At 36.6% G+C, this 17,068-nt stretch overlaps 1 protein-coding gene across 2 annotated transcripts in view; it reads right to left on the bottom strand.

Annotated features, from left to right (window-relative positions):
• Positions 1 to 1,584: 1,584 nt before the first annotated feature.
• Positions 1,585 to 17,068, bottom strand: part of LOC106541401 (sodium channel protein type 2 subunit alpha) — a 66,450-nt gene continuing 50,966 nt past the window's right edge. Inside the window, exons 18-26 of one of the 2 annotated variants that reach the window (XM_087709530.1) lie at positions 16,107 to 16,261; positions 13,355 to 13,528; positions 12,060 to 12,182; positions 10,639 to 10,908; positions 9,895 to 9,948; positions 8,301 to 8,438; positions 7,364 to 7,468; positions 6,919 to 7,189; positions 1,585 to 6,582 (exon numbers count right to left, since the gene is read on the bottom strand). In XM_087709530.1, coding sequence (XP_087565656.1) covers positions 5,411 to 6,582; positions 6,919 to 7,189; positions 7,364 to 7,468; positions 8,301 to 8,438; positions 9,895 to 9,948; positions 10,639 to 10,908; positions 12,060 to 12,182; positions 13,355 to 13,528; positions 16,107 to 16,261 — 2,462 coding nt within the window. In that variant the 3' untranslated portion in view covers positions 1,585 to 5,410. Of the gene's footprint in view, positions 6,583 to 6,918; positions 7,190 to 7,363; positions 7,469 to 8,296; positions 8,439 to 9,894; positions 9,949 to 10,638; positions 10,909 to 12,059; positions 12,183 to 13,354; positions 13,529 to 16,106; positions 16,262 to 17,068 lie in introns of both variants that reach the window. The other variant, XM_087709539.1, reaches the window with a different exon arrangement.

Below are 17,068 nucleotides of genomic sequence, written 5' to 3'. Positions count from 1 at the left end.
TGATCTATGTGAAAAAGTGCCATATCTCAAGATGAAAAGGAAAAATACATCTAAATAATGAAATGGTGTTCTCAATGATGCTGGGGATGTTAAGAAAAAAGTAAACAATATAAGGAAGAAGAAAGGATTCCAAATTTTGTCCTTAAAAATCCTTTAAGAGATCTTTAGCTTGATGAGCTGGCAGCATAGCTATCAAATCAATTGCCTTCCATGAGTCACTGTTAACTTGTGTGATTGCTGTAAGGCTGCATTCTATTTTACATCTTGGAATAAAGACCTTGCCGAAAATTGCATTCACCATTATTTGTGACATTTACAAGAATATTCTCCTTGACTGGATTAAAAAGTAGGACACATTTGTCACTCCTGTCTTCTGAAATATATTTTAGTTACTGGGAGCCATTATAATTGTTTAGTGTCCAAATATGCCAGCTTCATAATTTTATCCCAAAATACTGTATATAGTTTTATTTTGCTTCTGCCTCGTGGATTGCAGTTTATTTCCTTAGCCAAGAGCATGGATAATAATTAGCAGACTACCACAGAATGACTGGAACAGACATAGTTGGCTAGTGAGGATGGGGCCATACTTGGGAATAGGGCAGTAGAAAACTCAGCATTATGATTTATCTAGAAAATCCAGGGAAAGGTAGGCAAATTAAATAAATTAAATGGATTATTTGCTGGCAAATTAATAATTAAAAACATTAATTGTACATACAAATTCCAGAAATTATACATGAGATCATAACACTCTAAAAGATCTAGATAAAAAACCTCATATAATAGATCAGAGTGAAAATATGCAATAATATCAGGACAAATACTGTAGGACAATAGCTGAATTCAGAAAAACATACTTCTGTATTAATGGAAAAAAATGACAAAAGATTTTTCCTGAGAATATTAGAGAATTTATAAAGATCACTTTGATGCTACAAGATTGCAAATACATCATATAAACATATGAAAAAATTAAACCTTCCAAAGGAAACAAGCCTCAACCTGTTAAGAAAATAAGAATATATTTATTGCTTACCAGAAATGAAGCAGGGAGGGGACCGGTTGGTCCTCCCTTAAAAAGAATAGTAGATCTGGAGTGTTCCTACATTATCTTGCCTTTATGACTTTAAAATTTGGCTTAATCTCTGGATTAAGATGGTTTCTAGGTTATAGCTTGAGAAATTGTAATTATTTCTTCCATGCTACTACAGACATTACAAGTGAAAAGGTTTGTACTAGCAGGGTGAAAATTGTCATAATCGCCTAGTAAACCACGAAATCCAGTTGGATTTACCAGTATATAAGAGCAATAGTCTCTGCATTGCTCTTGTACTATTTCTCTTCAAACTGGTACTGTTGACCTCACAATTCAGCTCCAAGCTACACATTCTCTATTAATTATATCCTGCTGATGCTTAAGAATCTTTGATATCTACTGATGTAGCTGGGCCCAATTGGGTAAAAAATTGGATCTTATTTTGGTTTGTTTCACTATTTAACACCCTCTTCCCCCTATTCTGAAAAAAATATTTTACTTTAATGACATTTCAAAGTTAAAAAGAAGCACAAAGTTAATCGATCCATGATAAAAATGATCAGCTTTATTCTTTTGGCTTGTTAGTAATATGGTTTATGGTTATTTATGCTAAAATATTCTTCTACATGCAATTCATCAATATATATTACTAGTCGATAGCCAAAGTAAAAGAATAGGTTCACTTCTTCCCTCTGTAAGAAACAGACAAAACAAAAGATACCCAGATACATTGATTTTCATTTTGCTATTTTGTTCTTAAAGAAAGAGGACATTCGAATCAGCCTCTGGGGACCAAATCAGAGTTATGTTATATTGTATCTAACGCAGCACAGATCAAAATGAATACTGCAACAGATGTAGCAGTAGTGAAATTCAAGACCCAAGTGTTGGTGCAAGTACTATGAGAACCAAACATTCATTAATACCACTGACCCAGAGCTCACTGCTTTCACAGGCAAATCACATACTGTCTCCATACATCTGCAATGACTTCACACTCAGATTTGTTCAGCTTTTCTAACTGAAACTGCTAGGAGGCACAGAAACAAACATAGCAATAACAACCTGATTGTTCCCCACCCCCACTGGTGTGTTAAACTGTATTATAAAATACCGGTTCAAATCATTAAAGCAAGCATATCAACTGCAAGCTGATAAATCAAAGTGATTTAAAAAAATAATATAAAATATGCTTTTATAAAAAGTTTTATACATTTATATTTTAAACCAATTACCATGTTCATAGTACATCTTGTTAGTACAGTAATGTTTCGTGTCATAGAATAATCAGTTAATAAAAATTGTACAGTGGTATGCAGCATCAAATATAAATAGAATAATATTTCAACTAGTTTCTTTCAACTTCAGACACATGATTTCCCGTCTGACAGCTACAAAAAAAGATGTATCCGAGGCAACAAAGGCATTCTGCACCAATAGATATAGATTTATCTGCCAATAAAATCCAAATCACTTTAACCAGAATAAATTGTGGACTGTTACTAAATTATACACATTAGCCCCATTTCCAAGCACGTTATTCAATTAATTTAGGATTTCTCTGTTTCCCCTATAAGGTATATAAGGTGAAAAAGCTCTTATCTGAAAGTAAAAAGAGTATAGGAAAAGCTATCAACTGATCTTTTTTTAAAAAGAAAATCTTCACTCAACTACAGTAAATGAGCATTCAACAACTGTACAATTTACCAGAACTGCACAGAGGTTAAAACAGTAATTTCTAAAAATCTTGCTCATTTTTCAAAAGCTTAATGGGAAGAAAGTCTTCCTTTCTCTTGATGAGAAAGTTATGTGGGATACCTTTCCTAAGGCAGCACCTGACATCTGCACTTTTTCTAGACACAACGTAAGCACACTATTTATAGAGTGGGCATTTAAATAAAATATTTAAATATATTTAAGAAGCTAATGTAGAACCTTTGCAGCTCTAGATGTGTTGAACAATTCTCTTTCAAATAGATATGATGATGATTCAATAATCTTTTGAGAGCTAGGCTACGCTCAAAGATCATATCCAATAATTCTAGAGCTAGTTTGGAAGGAAAAGAAATGGCATATTTAAATAAGCCAAATGTATAATTATTTTGGCTTATTTCACTTAATTTATTAGATTACTATAGCTACCCTCTCCAGGAGGCTCTGGATGGCTTAAACATAAATTAAAAAACAACAACAGTAAAAACAATTATGACTCACATAAACAAACAATCCTGTTTAGCAAACAAATTGTGAAATATACTGATTCAGGTACGAACATTTACAATAAAAGGAGAAGAAAAGTTGCCATGTTATTTGATTCGGTTTACCTAACATATATAAACTGTATAGAAACTTTATCTTGTATTATACAGCATGAATAAGTTAAAAAAAATTAACAATTATGCAACCCTGAAATTTGGACAAGTTATGACTCCTTGTTAGTTGCTTACTTTTCCATCATGCATGAGTTAGGTAGTAGAGCATGCCTTCATGCAAATCTGTTATCTATACATGTGTGAAAATACCAGTACACTAACTGGCCAAATAAATTCAAGGGATACCTGATGTGCTAGAGACTTGGTATAGCTCATAAAACACCATTTTAAGATGCTAGACCCTACTGTAGTTGTCATATTATTTTAGAATGTTGAATGAATGAATGAATGAATTAATTAATTAATTAATCAAATCAGTGAATCCATGAACAAATGGTAAGAGCTAGTCTTACCATCAAATTCAGTATGCTATAGTACTGTATTTTAGAATATGTAAATCTGTTAGAGTATTTATTTTTGATTATTTTTAATAGTTCTCTTTTCCCCTGTAGAAGTAGTTACAGGGGAATACACATGAGAATGTAAAATCCTTTCGGCTTTTGCATTCTTATGTACCGTATCTCACAGGATTCAAGAATTTTTCTCCTAAGAAAGTATCACCTCAGAAAAACATTCCTCTTCTACAATAGTAACACTTGTATGTGTACATACAAACTGAAAACCAAAACCTGTGGAAGTTGAGGGCAAAGAATTGCCCAAACGTGAGAAACTATAAAAATAAAAAATAGTCAGAATTGATGGGAGTCCATGTAGCAGCTAATTCAGATTCTTTTGGGAAAGGAAATCCCACAAATTTCCATTGAGTAACTTGAGTTATGCCAGACATCAGCCTATATTCTTAAAGCACCTACCTGCCTCTTTAAAGGTGAGTGGAGTTTAGTCAAATTCAAACAGCCAGTGGCCTGAGCAGTGATAAACCGCAAATAAAGGCTGGAATCGGCAACAGCTAATAATGAAGATTGGTAGTTCGCTACCTATGGCAGGAAGCAACACACATATGCTATTGTGCCCAACCACCCCTCTCAGCCTGCACAAAAGAAAGCTGAATAGCCAAAGAAACATTATCTATCTTCATGGATAATGCCAAATATGTTCTCCCCAGAGATCTGAAATTCTGCTACCTGAAAGAATCACAAGCTGTGGAAACACCCTATTCTTTCCAGGGGAAGTATGTGCCTCCACTCCAGGTGGCCAACCATTCACTGTCCTTATGCTTCACTATCCAGTTGGGCTTCTATCTTGCCCACTTTTGGCTCCTTCCAATCACATGAGTTCAAGGTCTGAACTTCTAGTTGCTTACAATTCTCTTAAGCTTTTCACTGACTTTCAACTGGAAGTCAAGTCTCTTATTTTGATTCCCATCATTTCTTTTCTGGTAGGCTCAGTTTTTAGTAAACTTAGCTGGACAATATTTTTCCCCCAAGGTGAGACTTGCAGGTCTGAAGGACCTTGCAGATAAACTTTGGACAAGCCTACAAATGTCTGACAAGAGTTTTAAGCCTACAATGGTCAAGTTCCCCAATGATCATATCACTATTATAAGTAATAAAGTTAAATATATATGTATGTATATCTATATATAAATCTGTGAAAAATCAATTCTGTTGCTGGACATAATCACGATTTGTAAACAGAAATACAACTGCACTAACAATTTTGTCAAACATGACGTAAATGGCAATTGGATACAATTACTGCAGCAAGGGAATAATTTTTGGTTGTTGTCGTGAACTCACGCACACACGCACACACACACACACAAGTGCTAATGCAGTCTTACAGCCTATAGTAATTTTGTGAGTCCTCTTCATCTGTGCAAGCTGGTAAGAAGAATTGTTCTTGTCCTCATAAGTCTGTTACCATACTATGCAGTCAACGATAAAATTACAAGTACCTTGGATGCATGAATATATTATGCTGATATCATATAGTAGAAATGGTCAGTTTGGCATAAGCTTTCAGTGTGTGTGGTATCAGTATTACCTTTCTGATGTTGTAAACAATTTGGTATAGATACAATGATAGGCCTACTTCAGGGTTACTTTCTATAATCCTTGTCATCTTTACCTTTTTCTTCTTTTTCTGACTTTTCTTGTTCATATTTGTCTGGTTTTGTTACACTATCATAGGAAGGAGGTGAAGTTGTGGAGGAGCTTCTTTCTGTCTTTTCCAGAGTTAAGCTCAAACTAAATTTATCAAACTCCATTTCTGCTTTGCAAGGAAAAATATTCCTGTTTAAGTATTGCACGTCAGTATTGCACACTGGTTTCCTCAGACGATAATGCCTAAAGGCTCTCTGAATAACCCTCGCCGATTGCTCCTCAAGTTTCCGTTTCAGGGTGGTTGTTATTGGTTCATAGGAGACTTTTGAGGGGTTAGCAGCCATAAACCGGTCTTCCATTTGCACTCGGAGGGAGTCCATTTCATCGCTTTCCCCCAAGACACGCTTTGTAAAGGCGAATAAGATATCCAGGCAGTGAATCCTGTCACCACTCACAATGGGCAGGTCCATTGCAATTAGCTGAACTTTGTTTGGTTTTGGTATTAGCAGAGGGGGCTCTAGCGAGGCAGCAAAATCAAAGAGCTTGCTGAGCTCTATAAACTGTGTTGCACCTGGATCAAACTTTTCCCAGACCTCGTAGAACATCTCAAAGTCATCTTCCCCTAGTGGTTCAGCACTTTCTTCGGTAGCCACACTGAAGTTCTCCAAAATGACAGCAATGTACATGTTGACTACAACTAAAAATGAGATGATAATGTAGCTGACAAAGAAGAAAATCCCAACCGAAGGATTGCCACAGTCTCCTAAGACTGAGCTTCCCGGATGAACTTTTTTAGGGTCACAGTCTGGCTCCTTGTTAAGACTGGGATACAGCAGATAATTCCAACCACCGGAAGTGGTAATTTGGAAAAGGCAGATCATACTGTTTGCAAAAGTTTCAAAATTGAACATGTCATCAATCCCAGCTTCCCTTTTAACATAGGCAAATTGGGACATTCCAAATATGGCATAGATGAACATGACCAGGAAAAGGAGGAGACCAATGTTGAACAAGGCAGGGAGAGACATCATCAAGGCAAAAAGCAGAGTGCGGATCCCCTTTGCCCCCTTGATTAGACGCAGGATTCGACCTATCCGGGCAAGTCGGACCACTCGGAACAAAGTGGGGGATACAAAGAATTTCTCAATGATCTTTGACAGGCACATACCTAAACAAAAAAACAACAACTATACAAGTTAAAATTGTAGAGTTATATTTTCATACGTTTATTGTGTATTATTGCAACTTTAAATCAGGAGTAAATATTATTGTAATTTTAAATCAGAATGAAATAACATCCTTGTGGTTTCTTTTATCCGAAATTGGCTCTATCCCCCTTTTCTAAGTGATATGACTGAGAAAACAGGAATAGAACACGAAGTCAATGTATCCTGTGCACAAGAATCCATCTTTTTTTTAAGTAAAGATGGGCGAGCTATCAAAAAGTAAAAAAAAAAAAATGCATAACACAATTTAATCTGATTTTACTTCAAAAGTTTCTTACCTACAATGGAGAATATGACAACCACAAAATCAAATATATTCCAGCCAATAGTGAAATAATAGTAACGGAGAGCAATCAATTTCAGGAGACACTCCGCAGTAAAAAGGACAATGAAAATCAAATTAATCCAATATAAAATATCTTCTACAGAAGTATCCTGGTCAGCTGTTTCCACCATCATGGTAATCATGTTAAGGCAGATAAGAATCATGATGCCGATGTCAAAGGCTTGTTTGGTTACAAAATCAAAAACAAAGCCTTGTATTTTATTCTAAAAAAGGAGGAAAAAAAAACAATTTGTTGTTATTTCCCTGAAGGATCGGAAATGGTTTTACTGAGTTATTTTTTCAGTTATTGATAAAAGGATACATTTTTAATTTCACTAAAACAAACTATTTTACTTCTATTTGTTTTACGCAGTTAAATAAATAACAAGCATTCTTACTGATGGCCTGGGTATAGGTTTCTGTGGTTTTTTTGATCCCAATTTTTTCATGGCATTATAATATTTTTTCTGTTCTTCTGTCATAAAAATATCTTGACCTCCTAAGTAAAGAAGTAAAACAAAACCATTTATCTCACAAGGACAAAGTTGTACATGGTAGTTTAAAAAAGAGGTTTTGAAGAAATAAGTTTTTTTCTCAATAAATCGAGTGGTCACAGATAATTTCTTCCCATAAAATTCTACTAACCAGCTAAAACAAAAATATGAAAGATTCTCAAAGTAAAGGAATGTGGAACAGTAGAATTTTTCAAGAATTTCTATTGCAACCAATGGTTATTATGTTTTCATAAAATGTTCTGAAGATAAGATAGAAGATGTGAAATGTATTTTAATATTATATTAGTCAGGATATGTAGAATAATAAGGGATAGCAATGAGTTCCAAAAAAATGTTTCCAAACTGACGTAATGGAATTGAAATGGCACAGATAATTCAATGTACAGGTAGTCCTCGACTTACAACCATAATTGAGCCCAATACTTCTGTTGCTAAGTGAGATATTTGTTAAGTGGGTTTTGCCCCATTTTATGACATTTATTGCCACGGTTGTTAAGCAAATCATTGCAGTGGTTAAGTTAGTAACATGGTTATTAAGTGAATCTGGTTTTCCCATTGACCTAGCTTGTCAGAAGGTTGCAAAAGGTGAGAACTAATAAAACTCATTCAGTAAAATGACATTTGACCTATTTAATTATAACAATTAGTATATTGAAGTGAAAACTCAATTGTTTAATTTTATTTATTTATGAAATTTATTTGCCACCCATCTTGTATCCAATGGCTGTAGGAAGCTTGCAACATTTAAAAAAACCATTAAAATCATCCATTATAAAAAGACAGCCAATAAAAACGTTAACAGGCGTTAATGAATACTTATCTTCTTTTTCTGCTGGTTGAAATTATCAATGATGACGCCAATGAACAGATTCAAAGTGAAGAATGAACCAAATATAATGAAGCCAACAAAGTAAAGATACATATACAGGTTATGCTCATATTGGGGTTGCTCTTCTATCTATAAAATAAGGAGGCATGGAAAAATATTATCCAATGAGTTTTCGGGACTGATGAAGAATTTGTATGCTAAATGTTTGCTGACTATCACCATAAAGGAACAATGAAATAATGTACAAAATGTATCATTTTTTTCCTTCCTAGCATTTTCTCAAACATGCAGGGTCCACTTTTTTTGGATAAACAGAGTCTTGATCCACTGGAATTGACTGACCACTCACAGTCATGGGCTAAGGTAGAATGACTGACCCAAAGTCACCCAACCAGCTTTCATGTGTAAGGCAGGACTAGAACTTCTGGTTTCTGGATTTCTAGGCTGGTGCCTTACTTGCCAGACCAAACTGTCTCTCTATACAAAATATATGGTTAAAACTGGAAATCCATTTTCTTCATTAATTTCCCAGGAAGTCTGTGAGGAAAAGCAGTGTGGGATGCACTGGTGCAATAATGGAAGAATCTGGTATTAGCTTCCTTAATGTTATTCTCTCCAACATAAATACTGGAGGGAAGAAGACTGAGAATTCATTTTAGATGAGTTGGAAGATGGTCAAACTAAGTCCCAAACAGTTCTGAAGAAAATAAAATGGCTGCTCTGTTGGTGAGGAAAATTTCAGCACATGTACCATATGCTTTTTTTTTTAATGTTGTTACAACTGCCAAGAGAAATGAGGGAGATGAGCGACAATTACTCAATGCTCTCCTGGCAAGGAGTAATGGAAGTTAATCTTGTCTCAGTATTCTTGGCTATTCGTGGGGCTCTCCCCAACATGGAGAAGAAAAAAAAATGGAGAAAAGTAATATTCTTTTATCCAGGTTTAGATATCTCACAAATAATCACTCTGAAGGTCCTATTATTCTTATCAAAAGAGAAAAGCAAAGAAAAAAGTAAAGTCAAGAAGGCAAAATTAAAAGTCAAATTTCTGTTGTTTGATCCTAATGAATAAGCCTTCTATACTCCAGATCAGTGGTCCCCAACCCCCGGTCCGTGGACCGGTGCCGGGCTGTGGAGTACCTGGCACCGGGCCGCGCAGCGGCCGGGGGCCATGATCGCTGCAGCGGCCGGGGGCCATGATCACTGCAGCGCAAAGGCTCCTGGGCCGTGCGCAAAGGCTCCAGGGAAGAGAGCCCCGCGCTGGTACGCACGTGATATATAAACAATCAATGTGTCGTCGCGAACAATGCCCCCCCCCTGCGCGCGCTCAGCGGGCCACGGTAAAATTATCAAAGGCTGACTGGTCCGCGGCGATAAAAAGGTTGGGGACCACTGCTCCAGATGATCTTCATATATCTAGAGACCAAAACTGTGATGGACAAGAAAGATATCCACAGCATTTGGCCACTGAATGAATCTAACTGAAAGCAGTAACGTTCATTCAGTAATGTTCCCTTATATGATCTGAAGGCAAAGCAAGATCTACTTATTATGAACACATGTAGATTTGTCATCCTATACTTACTCCTGTTGAATCAACAGCAGCATACATTATTTCCATCCATCCTTTAAAGGTAGCCTATAAAAAAAAAGTGTCAGCGTTGATATATGGCAGATGCTGTTCCATTAACAGAACTACGGAACCTAGACTTCAAAATGTAAACCTCTATTTGGAATGAAATGAAAAGCTTCTGAATAATGAACTGTGCTAGTCTACAAATGACCCTGAACTAATTTTAATGGCCAAGTAAATGTTCTGCAGTTTTATAATTTAGCATATGATACCTACAATAAGATGGCCAGCAATAGTGATGCACTATTGTGAATGCACTTAGCATTGCCTGGATGGACTTTACATATAGTTCTTCACTATCCTTATTTTTAACAACCGATACTCATTTTCACAAGTTTCCTTCTTGAAGAAGAATGACACTGAAGCAAAGCATAAATATGTTAGAACTGAAGAACTGAAACAGTGAGTCGTGGCTATTTTACACAAGTCACTGAATGCACTGATCTGGATCAGTCCAATGGCTTTCATTTGACAAAAATGCTGATGATACAGCAAGAACTCTACCAAAGAAAATGTTGATATGCTGCTCTGTTGATACGTTGTTCCTACATGCTAAATATTGCTTGCTTGAAAATAGGGATGTGGATTGATAAGGTTTGGCTAATGGCTTCACTTGTTTCCATTTTCCCAATGAAACCATAGACTACATAGTATAGATGGGAAGTTATTATTCATACTGATATGGTAGTTACTTACAACTTGAAGAAGAGAGAGATACCCAGCACCAACATTGTCAAAGTTGACTTTAACATTTCTCCATCTGGCATAGTCTAAAGTCTCACAGACATTTTTCAATGGGACGATCAAATGTGAAATCCTTACTCCATCTGTTTTATTTACACATTCAAAGAATGTACCAGCGAACAGATTTACACCCATGATGCTGAAAATTAGCCAGAATATAAGACAAACAAGAAGCACATTCATAATTGAGGGTATGGCTCCTACCAAGGCATTCACCACCACCTGGAGAACAAAACAAAAATTATGCAAAAGGTTGTAGGTCTACATCCAACAGTCTTATGGCACCTGAAAGATTAAATTGCCTGATGTCTAAATATATAATCATAGACAATTCACCAGGGAACATTCACATAACAAAACATGCTGATGGGGCCCACCTAAAAGCAGCAGCTAGTAAGAATTGTTCTTCTCTTTCAGTGGCACAAAAGGAAATATCAGGAATAAAGAACAGAAGAATCTTAAATATTATGTTTCCACAACTAGTTTATAGGGTAGATTTTTTTAAAAAAAGAAGAACTCTAGATTGACAATTTATAATGATTCTACTTGACATCTTTGGACTGATTTGTCAAGAAAGTATGCAAGTTTTGCAGTGCAAGAGGCAAGTTTTGCATCAGAGCCAAATGCATTGGGAGGAGCGACGGTGGAATAATGAAATAATCATCCTGACATTCTGATTCATATAGAAGGGAATGGTGGGATTTGCATTGTGAGACAGGATTTTCAATTTTTTTGTTACTATGGCTTATACCAGGTACCTATGATTTTAGCTTAAAAACAGCAACATCATCTTCTGAATAAGATAATGAAGATGTGGTGAAGGGAAGGTATAGTAATACCGTACCTATGAAGACAAGCTGGAAAGGAAAATGAACATGAGTGTCAGAGGGATGGGATGGGATGCAAATGAAACAGATTTAAATCTAATTTATTTTAAGGTATTTTTTTCCCCAACCTATCTTGAGGATTAAGATCTACATCTTATTTTGAATTTGAAGAAGTCTATGAAGTACTCGTTTTTATGCACTTTTTTGCCTTTTAAATTACAGCTTGTTTGGCAATAAACAAAGCGACACAATCTGTTCTGGGATTAATTTATGTCGCCTTATGCTGCAATTCTGCATAATGTGTCTCACAAACGGTTTTAAGGATAGCATTAAAAGAACAATGCACTTGGCTGTAAAAACTATTCGCCAGAATGACTGTGGCTATGTTAATCTTCTCTGCAAATCTTTATCCTTGTTACAGGGAATGGTTCTAATAGTGGAAAAGCCAAACAGCGGATAACTTCACCCAACAAATTATTCTACCGAAATCCCCAACGAATCGGCATCTATGGAACAGCTGTTGCCGATAACTTTGGTCTTACTTACCCTCATTCCTTCAAAGCGGGATAAGGCCCTTAAAGGTCTCAAAGCTCTCAGGGTGCGAAGCGATTTAATAGGACCAAGTTCAGAATAGTCCAAGGCATTGGCAATTAAACTGACTAAGGAAACCTGTTCAAAAAGATGAAAATCATGTCACTGAAGAATTGTTGGGGGGAAAAAGGTATCCTGTTTAAAAACATAATTAACAAAAAAGACTTAAATGATCAGACGGATTACCAGATTAAAGTGTCTGAATTGAATGGTTTAGATATTTAACCTATATTTTTAGAGTCTCTTTTCACCCTGGTGGAATTCAAGGCAGCATACCAATAGAAAGGTATTATTTTAAAGCAAAGTTATTGTATTAACTGTTCTAGACTAGCCTGTTTTTATTCATTAATGTGCGCCTTCGGCATATAGCCGTATTGTCTATATGACCACGGACAATGTCTTTGGACAATGCTGGCTCCCTTGGCTAAGACATGGAGATGAGCACCGTGCTCTAGAGTCAGATACGACTGGACACGTCTCTAAAGCAGGGGTGTCAAACCCAATTTCATTGAGGGCCGCATCAGGGTTGTGTTTGACCTTTGGGGAGCAGAGTGGGTATGGCCAGAGTTGGCATCACTTGTGTCGGGGCCACCTGTGGCCTTTCAAGCGCTCTACCAGAGAAAACGGGCTCCTGAGTTCCGTTTTTGGCTGCAACGGCCTCCTGCAACCCTCTGCCAGTGAAAACCGAGCTCGGCAGGACCCAAGTACAGTTCTCCCAATCTCTGTTTTTGCTGGCAGAAGCACCGCAAGCTGGTCCACTGTTTCCTAGGCGGCCCTGCAGGCCAGATCTAAGTACCCCACGAGCCAGATTTGGCGCCCGGGCCTTGAGTTTGATGCCCCTGCAATAAAGAGTCTGCTTTATTTCCAGTTGCCAGGCAGTATGAAAAGTTTATATACAAAACCAAAAAAGTCAATATAATAATAAAATTAACAATGACACCCAAACTTAAGTTTATTCATTTTCTCGGTCCTGGCAGGGATTTGTTCAGGCAATCACCAGAAGCCAGCACTGACTCAAAGCATTCCCCACCCTCCCAAGACAGAAAAGGCTATGTGAGAATACAACACTCGTGCCAAACCTGACAATCTCACAAGTTTTTAAGAATTTCTCTTTTAAAATAAAACATTATTTAAAAATTTAGATTATGGAGACTAATGGATGCCCCTGTGATTGTTCTGGTGTCACATACAACTACCTGCAGCATTGTTAGGTTCAGGCATTAAGGTAAGTAAATGGAATCAGAACTTACATCTACAATCACGAAATCCAGCCAGCACCAGGCATTGGTGAAATAGGCTTGAAAGCCATAAGCCACCCACTTCAGAAGCATTTCTAAAATGAAGATGTAGGTGAAGACCTTGTCTGCGTATTCTAGGACGGTCTTGATAGTCTTGCGCTGCTCAATGTATATGTCTTCGAAAGCCTATGAATTAAAATACTACTACAAGTAAAGTCGTAACGGTAAAAGATTAAAGACAGAAAAGGGGAAAAATGAGAAGGGAGGGAGGAAGGAAGAAAAATAGAAAAGAAAATATCCTCCCACCCATATTGTACTCCACATTTCAAAGATTTGTTTTGCATTGATTGCTATCCCAATTATATTTTGGATAGTTGTATTTTGTTATTCTGTCAGGATTCTTTTTGCTGCTTTGTTAAACAACACAATGTTTAGTATTACTTCATAGGCCCTACTTATGAACCACCACACTTATTTGGTGGGTTTTATACCAAAGCACCTGCAGGCAGGAGAAGAAGCAATGGATGGAAACTAATCAAGGACAGAAGCAACCTAGAACTAAGAAGAAATTTCCTGACTATTTAGAACAATAAATCAGTGGAACAGCTTGCTTCCAGAGGTTGTGAATGCTCCAACACCGGAGGTTATTAAAAAGATAGCAATAGCAATAGCAGTTAGACTTATATACCGCTTCATAGGGCTTTCAGCCCTCTCTAAGCAGTTTACAGAGTCAGCATATTGCCCCCAACAACAATCCGGGTCCTCATTTTACCCACCTTGGAAGGATGGAAGGCTGAGTCAACCCTGAGCCGATGAGATTTGAACAGCCGAACTGCAGAACTGCAGTCAGCTGAAGTAGCCTGCAATGCTGCATTTAACCACTGCGCCACCTCCAGATGTTGGATAACCATTTGTCTGAAGTGGTGTAGTAGAGTTTCCTGCCTAAGCAGAAGGTTGGACTAGAAGACTTCCAAGGTCCCTTCCAACTCTGTTATTCTATTCTATTCTGCTATTTGACAGATGTCATACGATGCATATACTTTCTATATGGTTGATAAAGGCAAGACATAATGAATCCAGATAGAACTGTATTTTTATAAAACATATCACAACAGCCACTGGTATTCAAAAATATACAGGTAGTCCTACAGGAAGTTGTGAATTCTCCAGCACTGGAAGTTTTTAAGAAGAGATTGGGCATGAATCTGAAATATAGGGTTTCCTGTCTGAGCATTAGGTTGCACTAGAAGACCTCCAAAGTCCCTTCCAACTCTGTTGTTGTTGTTGTTACTACTACTACTACTACTACTACTACTACTACTACTACTACTACTACTACTACTAGCCCTGTTATAAAATACTTCCTGTATTTCAAAGTCATCAGGACAAATCTATTTGCCCCTGTTGCTTTGGGGTCTTCCCACCTTTGTTCCCATTTACTTTCTCTATCTGTCTATCCAGCCTGGTCTTTTTCCTTCTATCTCCTCTAATGTTATAACTCGTCCTCTCATTCTCCCCTACCTATCATTAACAATAAGTGGCAAACAGGTTCCTTTCTATTTTTTTTTAAAGTGTGGAACAGCAGGTAGGGCAATGCTGGCTAAGTTGTAGCTCTTAGGGATAGGTTTTAAGACATCTGGTAATAATTCTGCTAGCTTCATTCAGAGCAACTTCTACTTTCCCAGCACGTGCTGATTTATACAAGAGTAGCAAAGAACTAGAGCTGTTGTCTTAAGGACTCTTAGCTTGGCACTCCAGGTAAAGCTCATTCATGAGCTCTACCTGGATCAGCCCATCATATGCACTTAATGGACCACCTTGTATGAATGGCTTTTATACATATGCTACAGACATCCAAAGAGATGGGATACAGTAGGTAAAGAACCAACGTTTTCTGAAGCTCTTCATCGCCATCTGGTGGTTGTGTAGATTTTGAGCCCATATATAGCATTCTTATCTCATACATATGAAACACTGCAAAAGCCTCATAAATGTCAAACTAATCATAACTGACATGTTATGTTCAAAGTACCACAGTACAGGACTTTAACAACCATTTCATAGTCTCAGAATTGAACAGTGTTAAGAGCCAGTTCCCTTGAATTTATCAATGTTTCAAATATTTATTAGTATTTTAATGAACTTCCAGATAAAATCTGTTTGAATTGAGGCTGGTTCTATCTATCATATCCTTTATAATCTATTCAACAACATCATGACAGAGAACTAGGAGCTTAGAGATTTAGTGAGACATTTTGAAAGCTTATGAAGATGCTACAGAAAAGATAGAAAATTGTGGTGAAAACAGTTAACCTCAGCCAACTATTATTAACAAATAATTATTCGGATTACTAAATGAAGCAAAGCAAAAATAAATGAGAAATAATAAAGCTAGAAGAGAAGAACTATAGAAACGTATAGCTACCACATGATTTCATATGTCTCCTTATCATATACATTGGATGCTGAAGTGACCACTGATAATACCAGACACGTTTTCCCCATAACCAGGGTTTCACCATAAACATTTTCCTCCTTAGTTACTCAATTTCATTTGTATAAATATCAGGGCTGCCCCTCCAATTAGTCTACTTACTTAATTTCGCAAGCAATAGAACTTGCATGGCACGTAATGTGGAATCTTGTTTTGTTTGTTTATTAGATTTATATTTATATGTTGTAGCACAAGCAACAGTTATCCTAGATAACTTGATTATCCTAAACTGTTTTGTTTCCAGATGGATATGGAATAGATTCAACTTACCAAAGCACCACTGCTGAGAAGAATCATGAAGACAATGAAGGTTTCAAACCAATTGTGTTCCACTATCTTAAAGCAAGTTTTGCGAAGGTTCCACCAACATTTGCCTTTCCCAGACTCTATATCGATCTGACAACATTTGAATTTCTGTACACAGCCTAGAAACCAGAATATCTGCATTAAACAAACTTAACAGTCCTAAAAAAAGCACCGTTATCTATGATAACACAAACTTTTTATAGAAACCCCTGCACTTTGTTTCCATAACTGGGTTTTGCACATGGAAAGTGTGAGTTTTTATTAACTGACAAAATGTAAATTCAAGAAAGGTCTTAGCAAACGGAAGGGAAGAAGATATTTCAGATTCCATTTCTACTGCAGGTTCCTGGGCCACCTTCCACACTGTCATTAACCCAGAAGTGTCCCGAGTATGTATGTCAAATGTTGAAACAGAGTCCTATTGTGATGATACAAGTTCTGCCCTTTATGTATGTGCCTTCTATAGCTGCATATACGCAAAAGGGCAAAATTAGTTTCACAACAGTAGAGTGCTAGTTTCATCATTTTGACAAAAGTAACATGTCTGCAGATGTTTTGTCTGAATCCCAATGGTTTGCAATAAATTTTCATTAGGTATAAGAAGGAGTCAAAGATACCAATGGGATTTGTTTTGTTAATACACTATTTCTGCTCATTAATTTCTGGAGTCTTTTCTTACATATTATGCACATTCCAAAGTCGTAGATACAGCTTGTCAACACTCAATATATGAATAAAAAGATGGAAGAAACAATATAATGCCCTTGATAACTTGGCTCATCTTTGAGGGAAGGATACAATAAAAAGAAATTTTCTGCTGTTCATCTTTAAATTAGCGTTAGACTCATTTATCTCAGATTCACATATCCTGTTAAATTTTATAAATCACTAGTACTAAATTCAGCATGCATGATAGATAATCAATT

The sequence above is a fragment of the Thamnophis sirtalis genome, unplaced genomic scaffold (assembly GCF_051295495.1).
Source record: "Thamnophis sirtalis isolate CommonGarterSnake01/CBP01778 unplaced genomic scaffold, rThaSir2_p1.2 scaffold_1, whole genome shotgun sequence".
Taxonomy (NCBI): Eukaryota; Metazoa; Chordata; class Lepidosauria; order Squamata; family Natricidae; genus Thamnophis; species Thamnophis sirtalis.
Note: the sequence above shows the minus strand (reverse complement) of the source record. Positions and strands in the feature narration are given on the sequence as shown.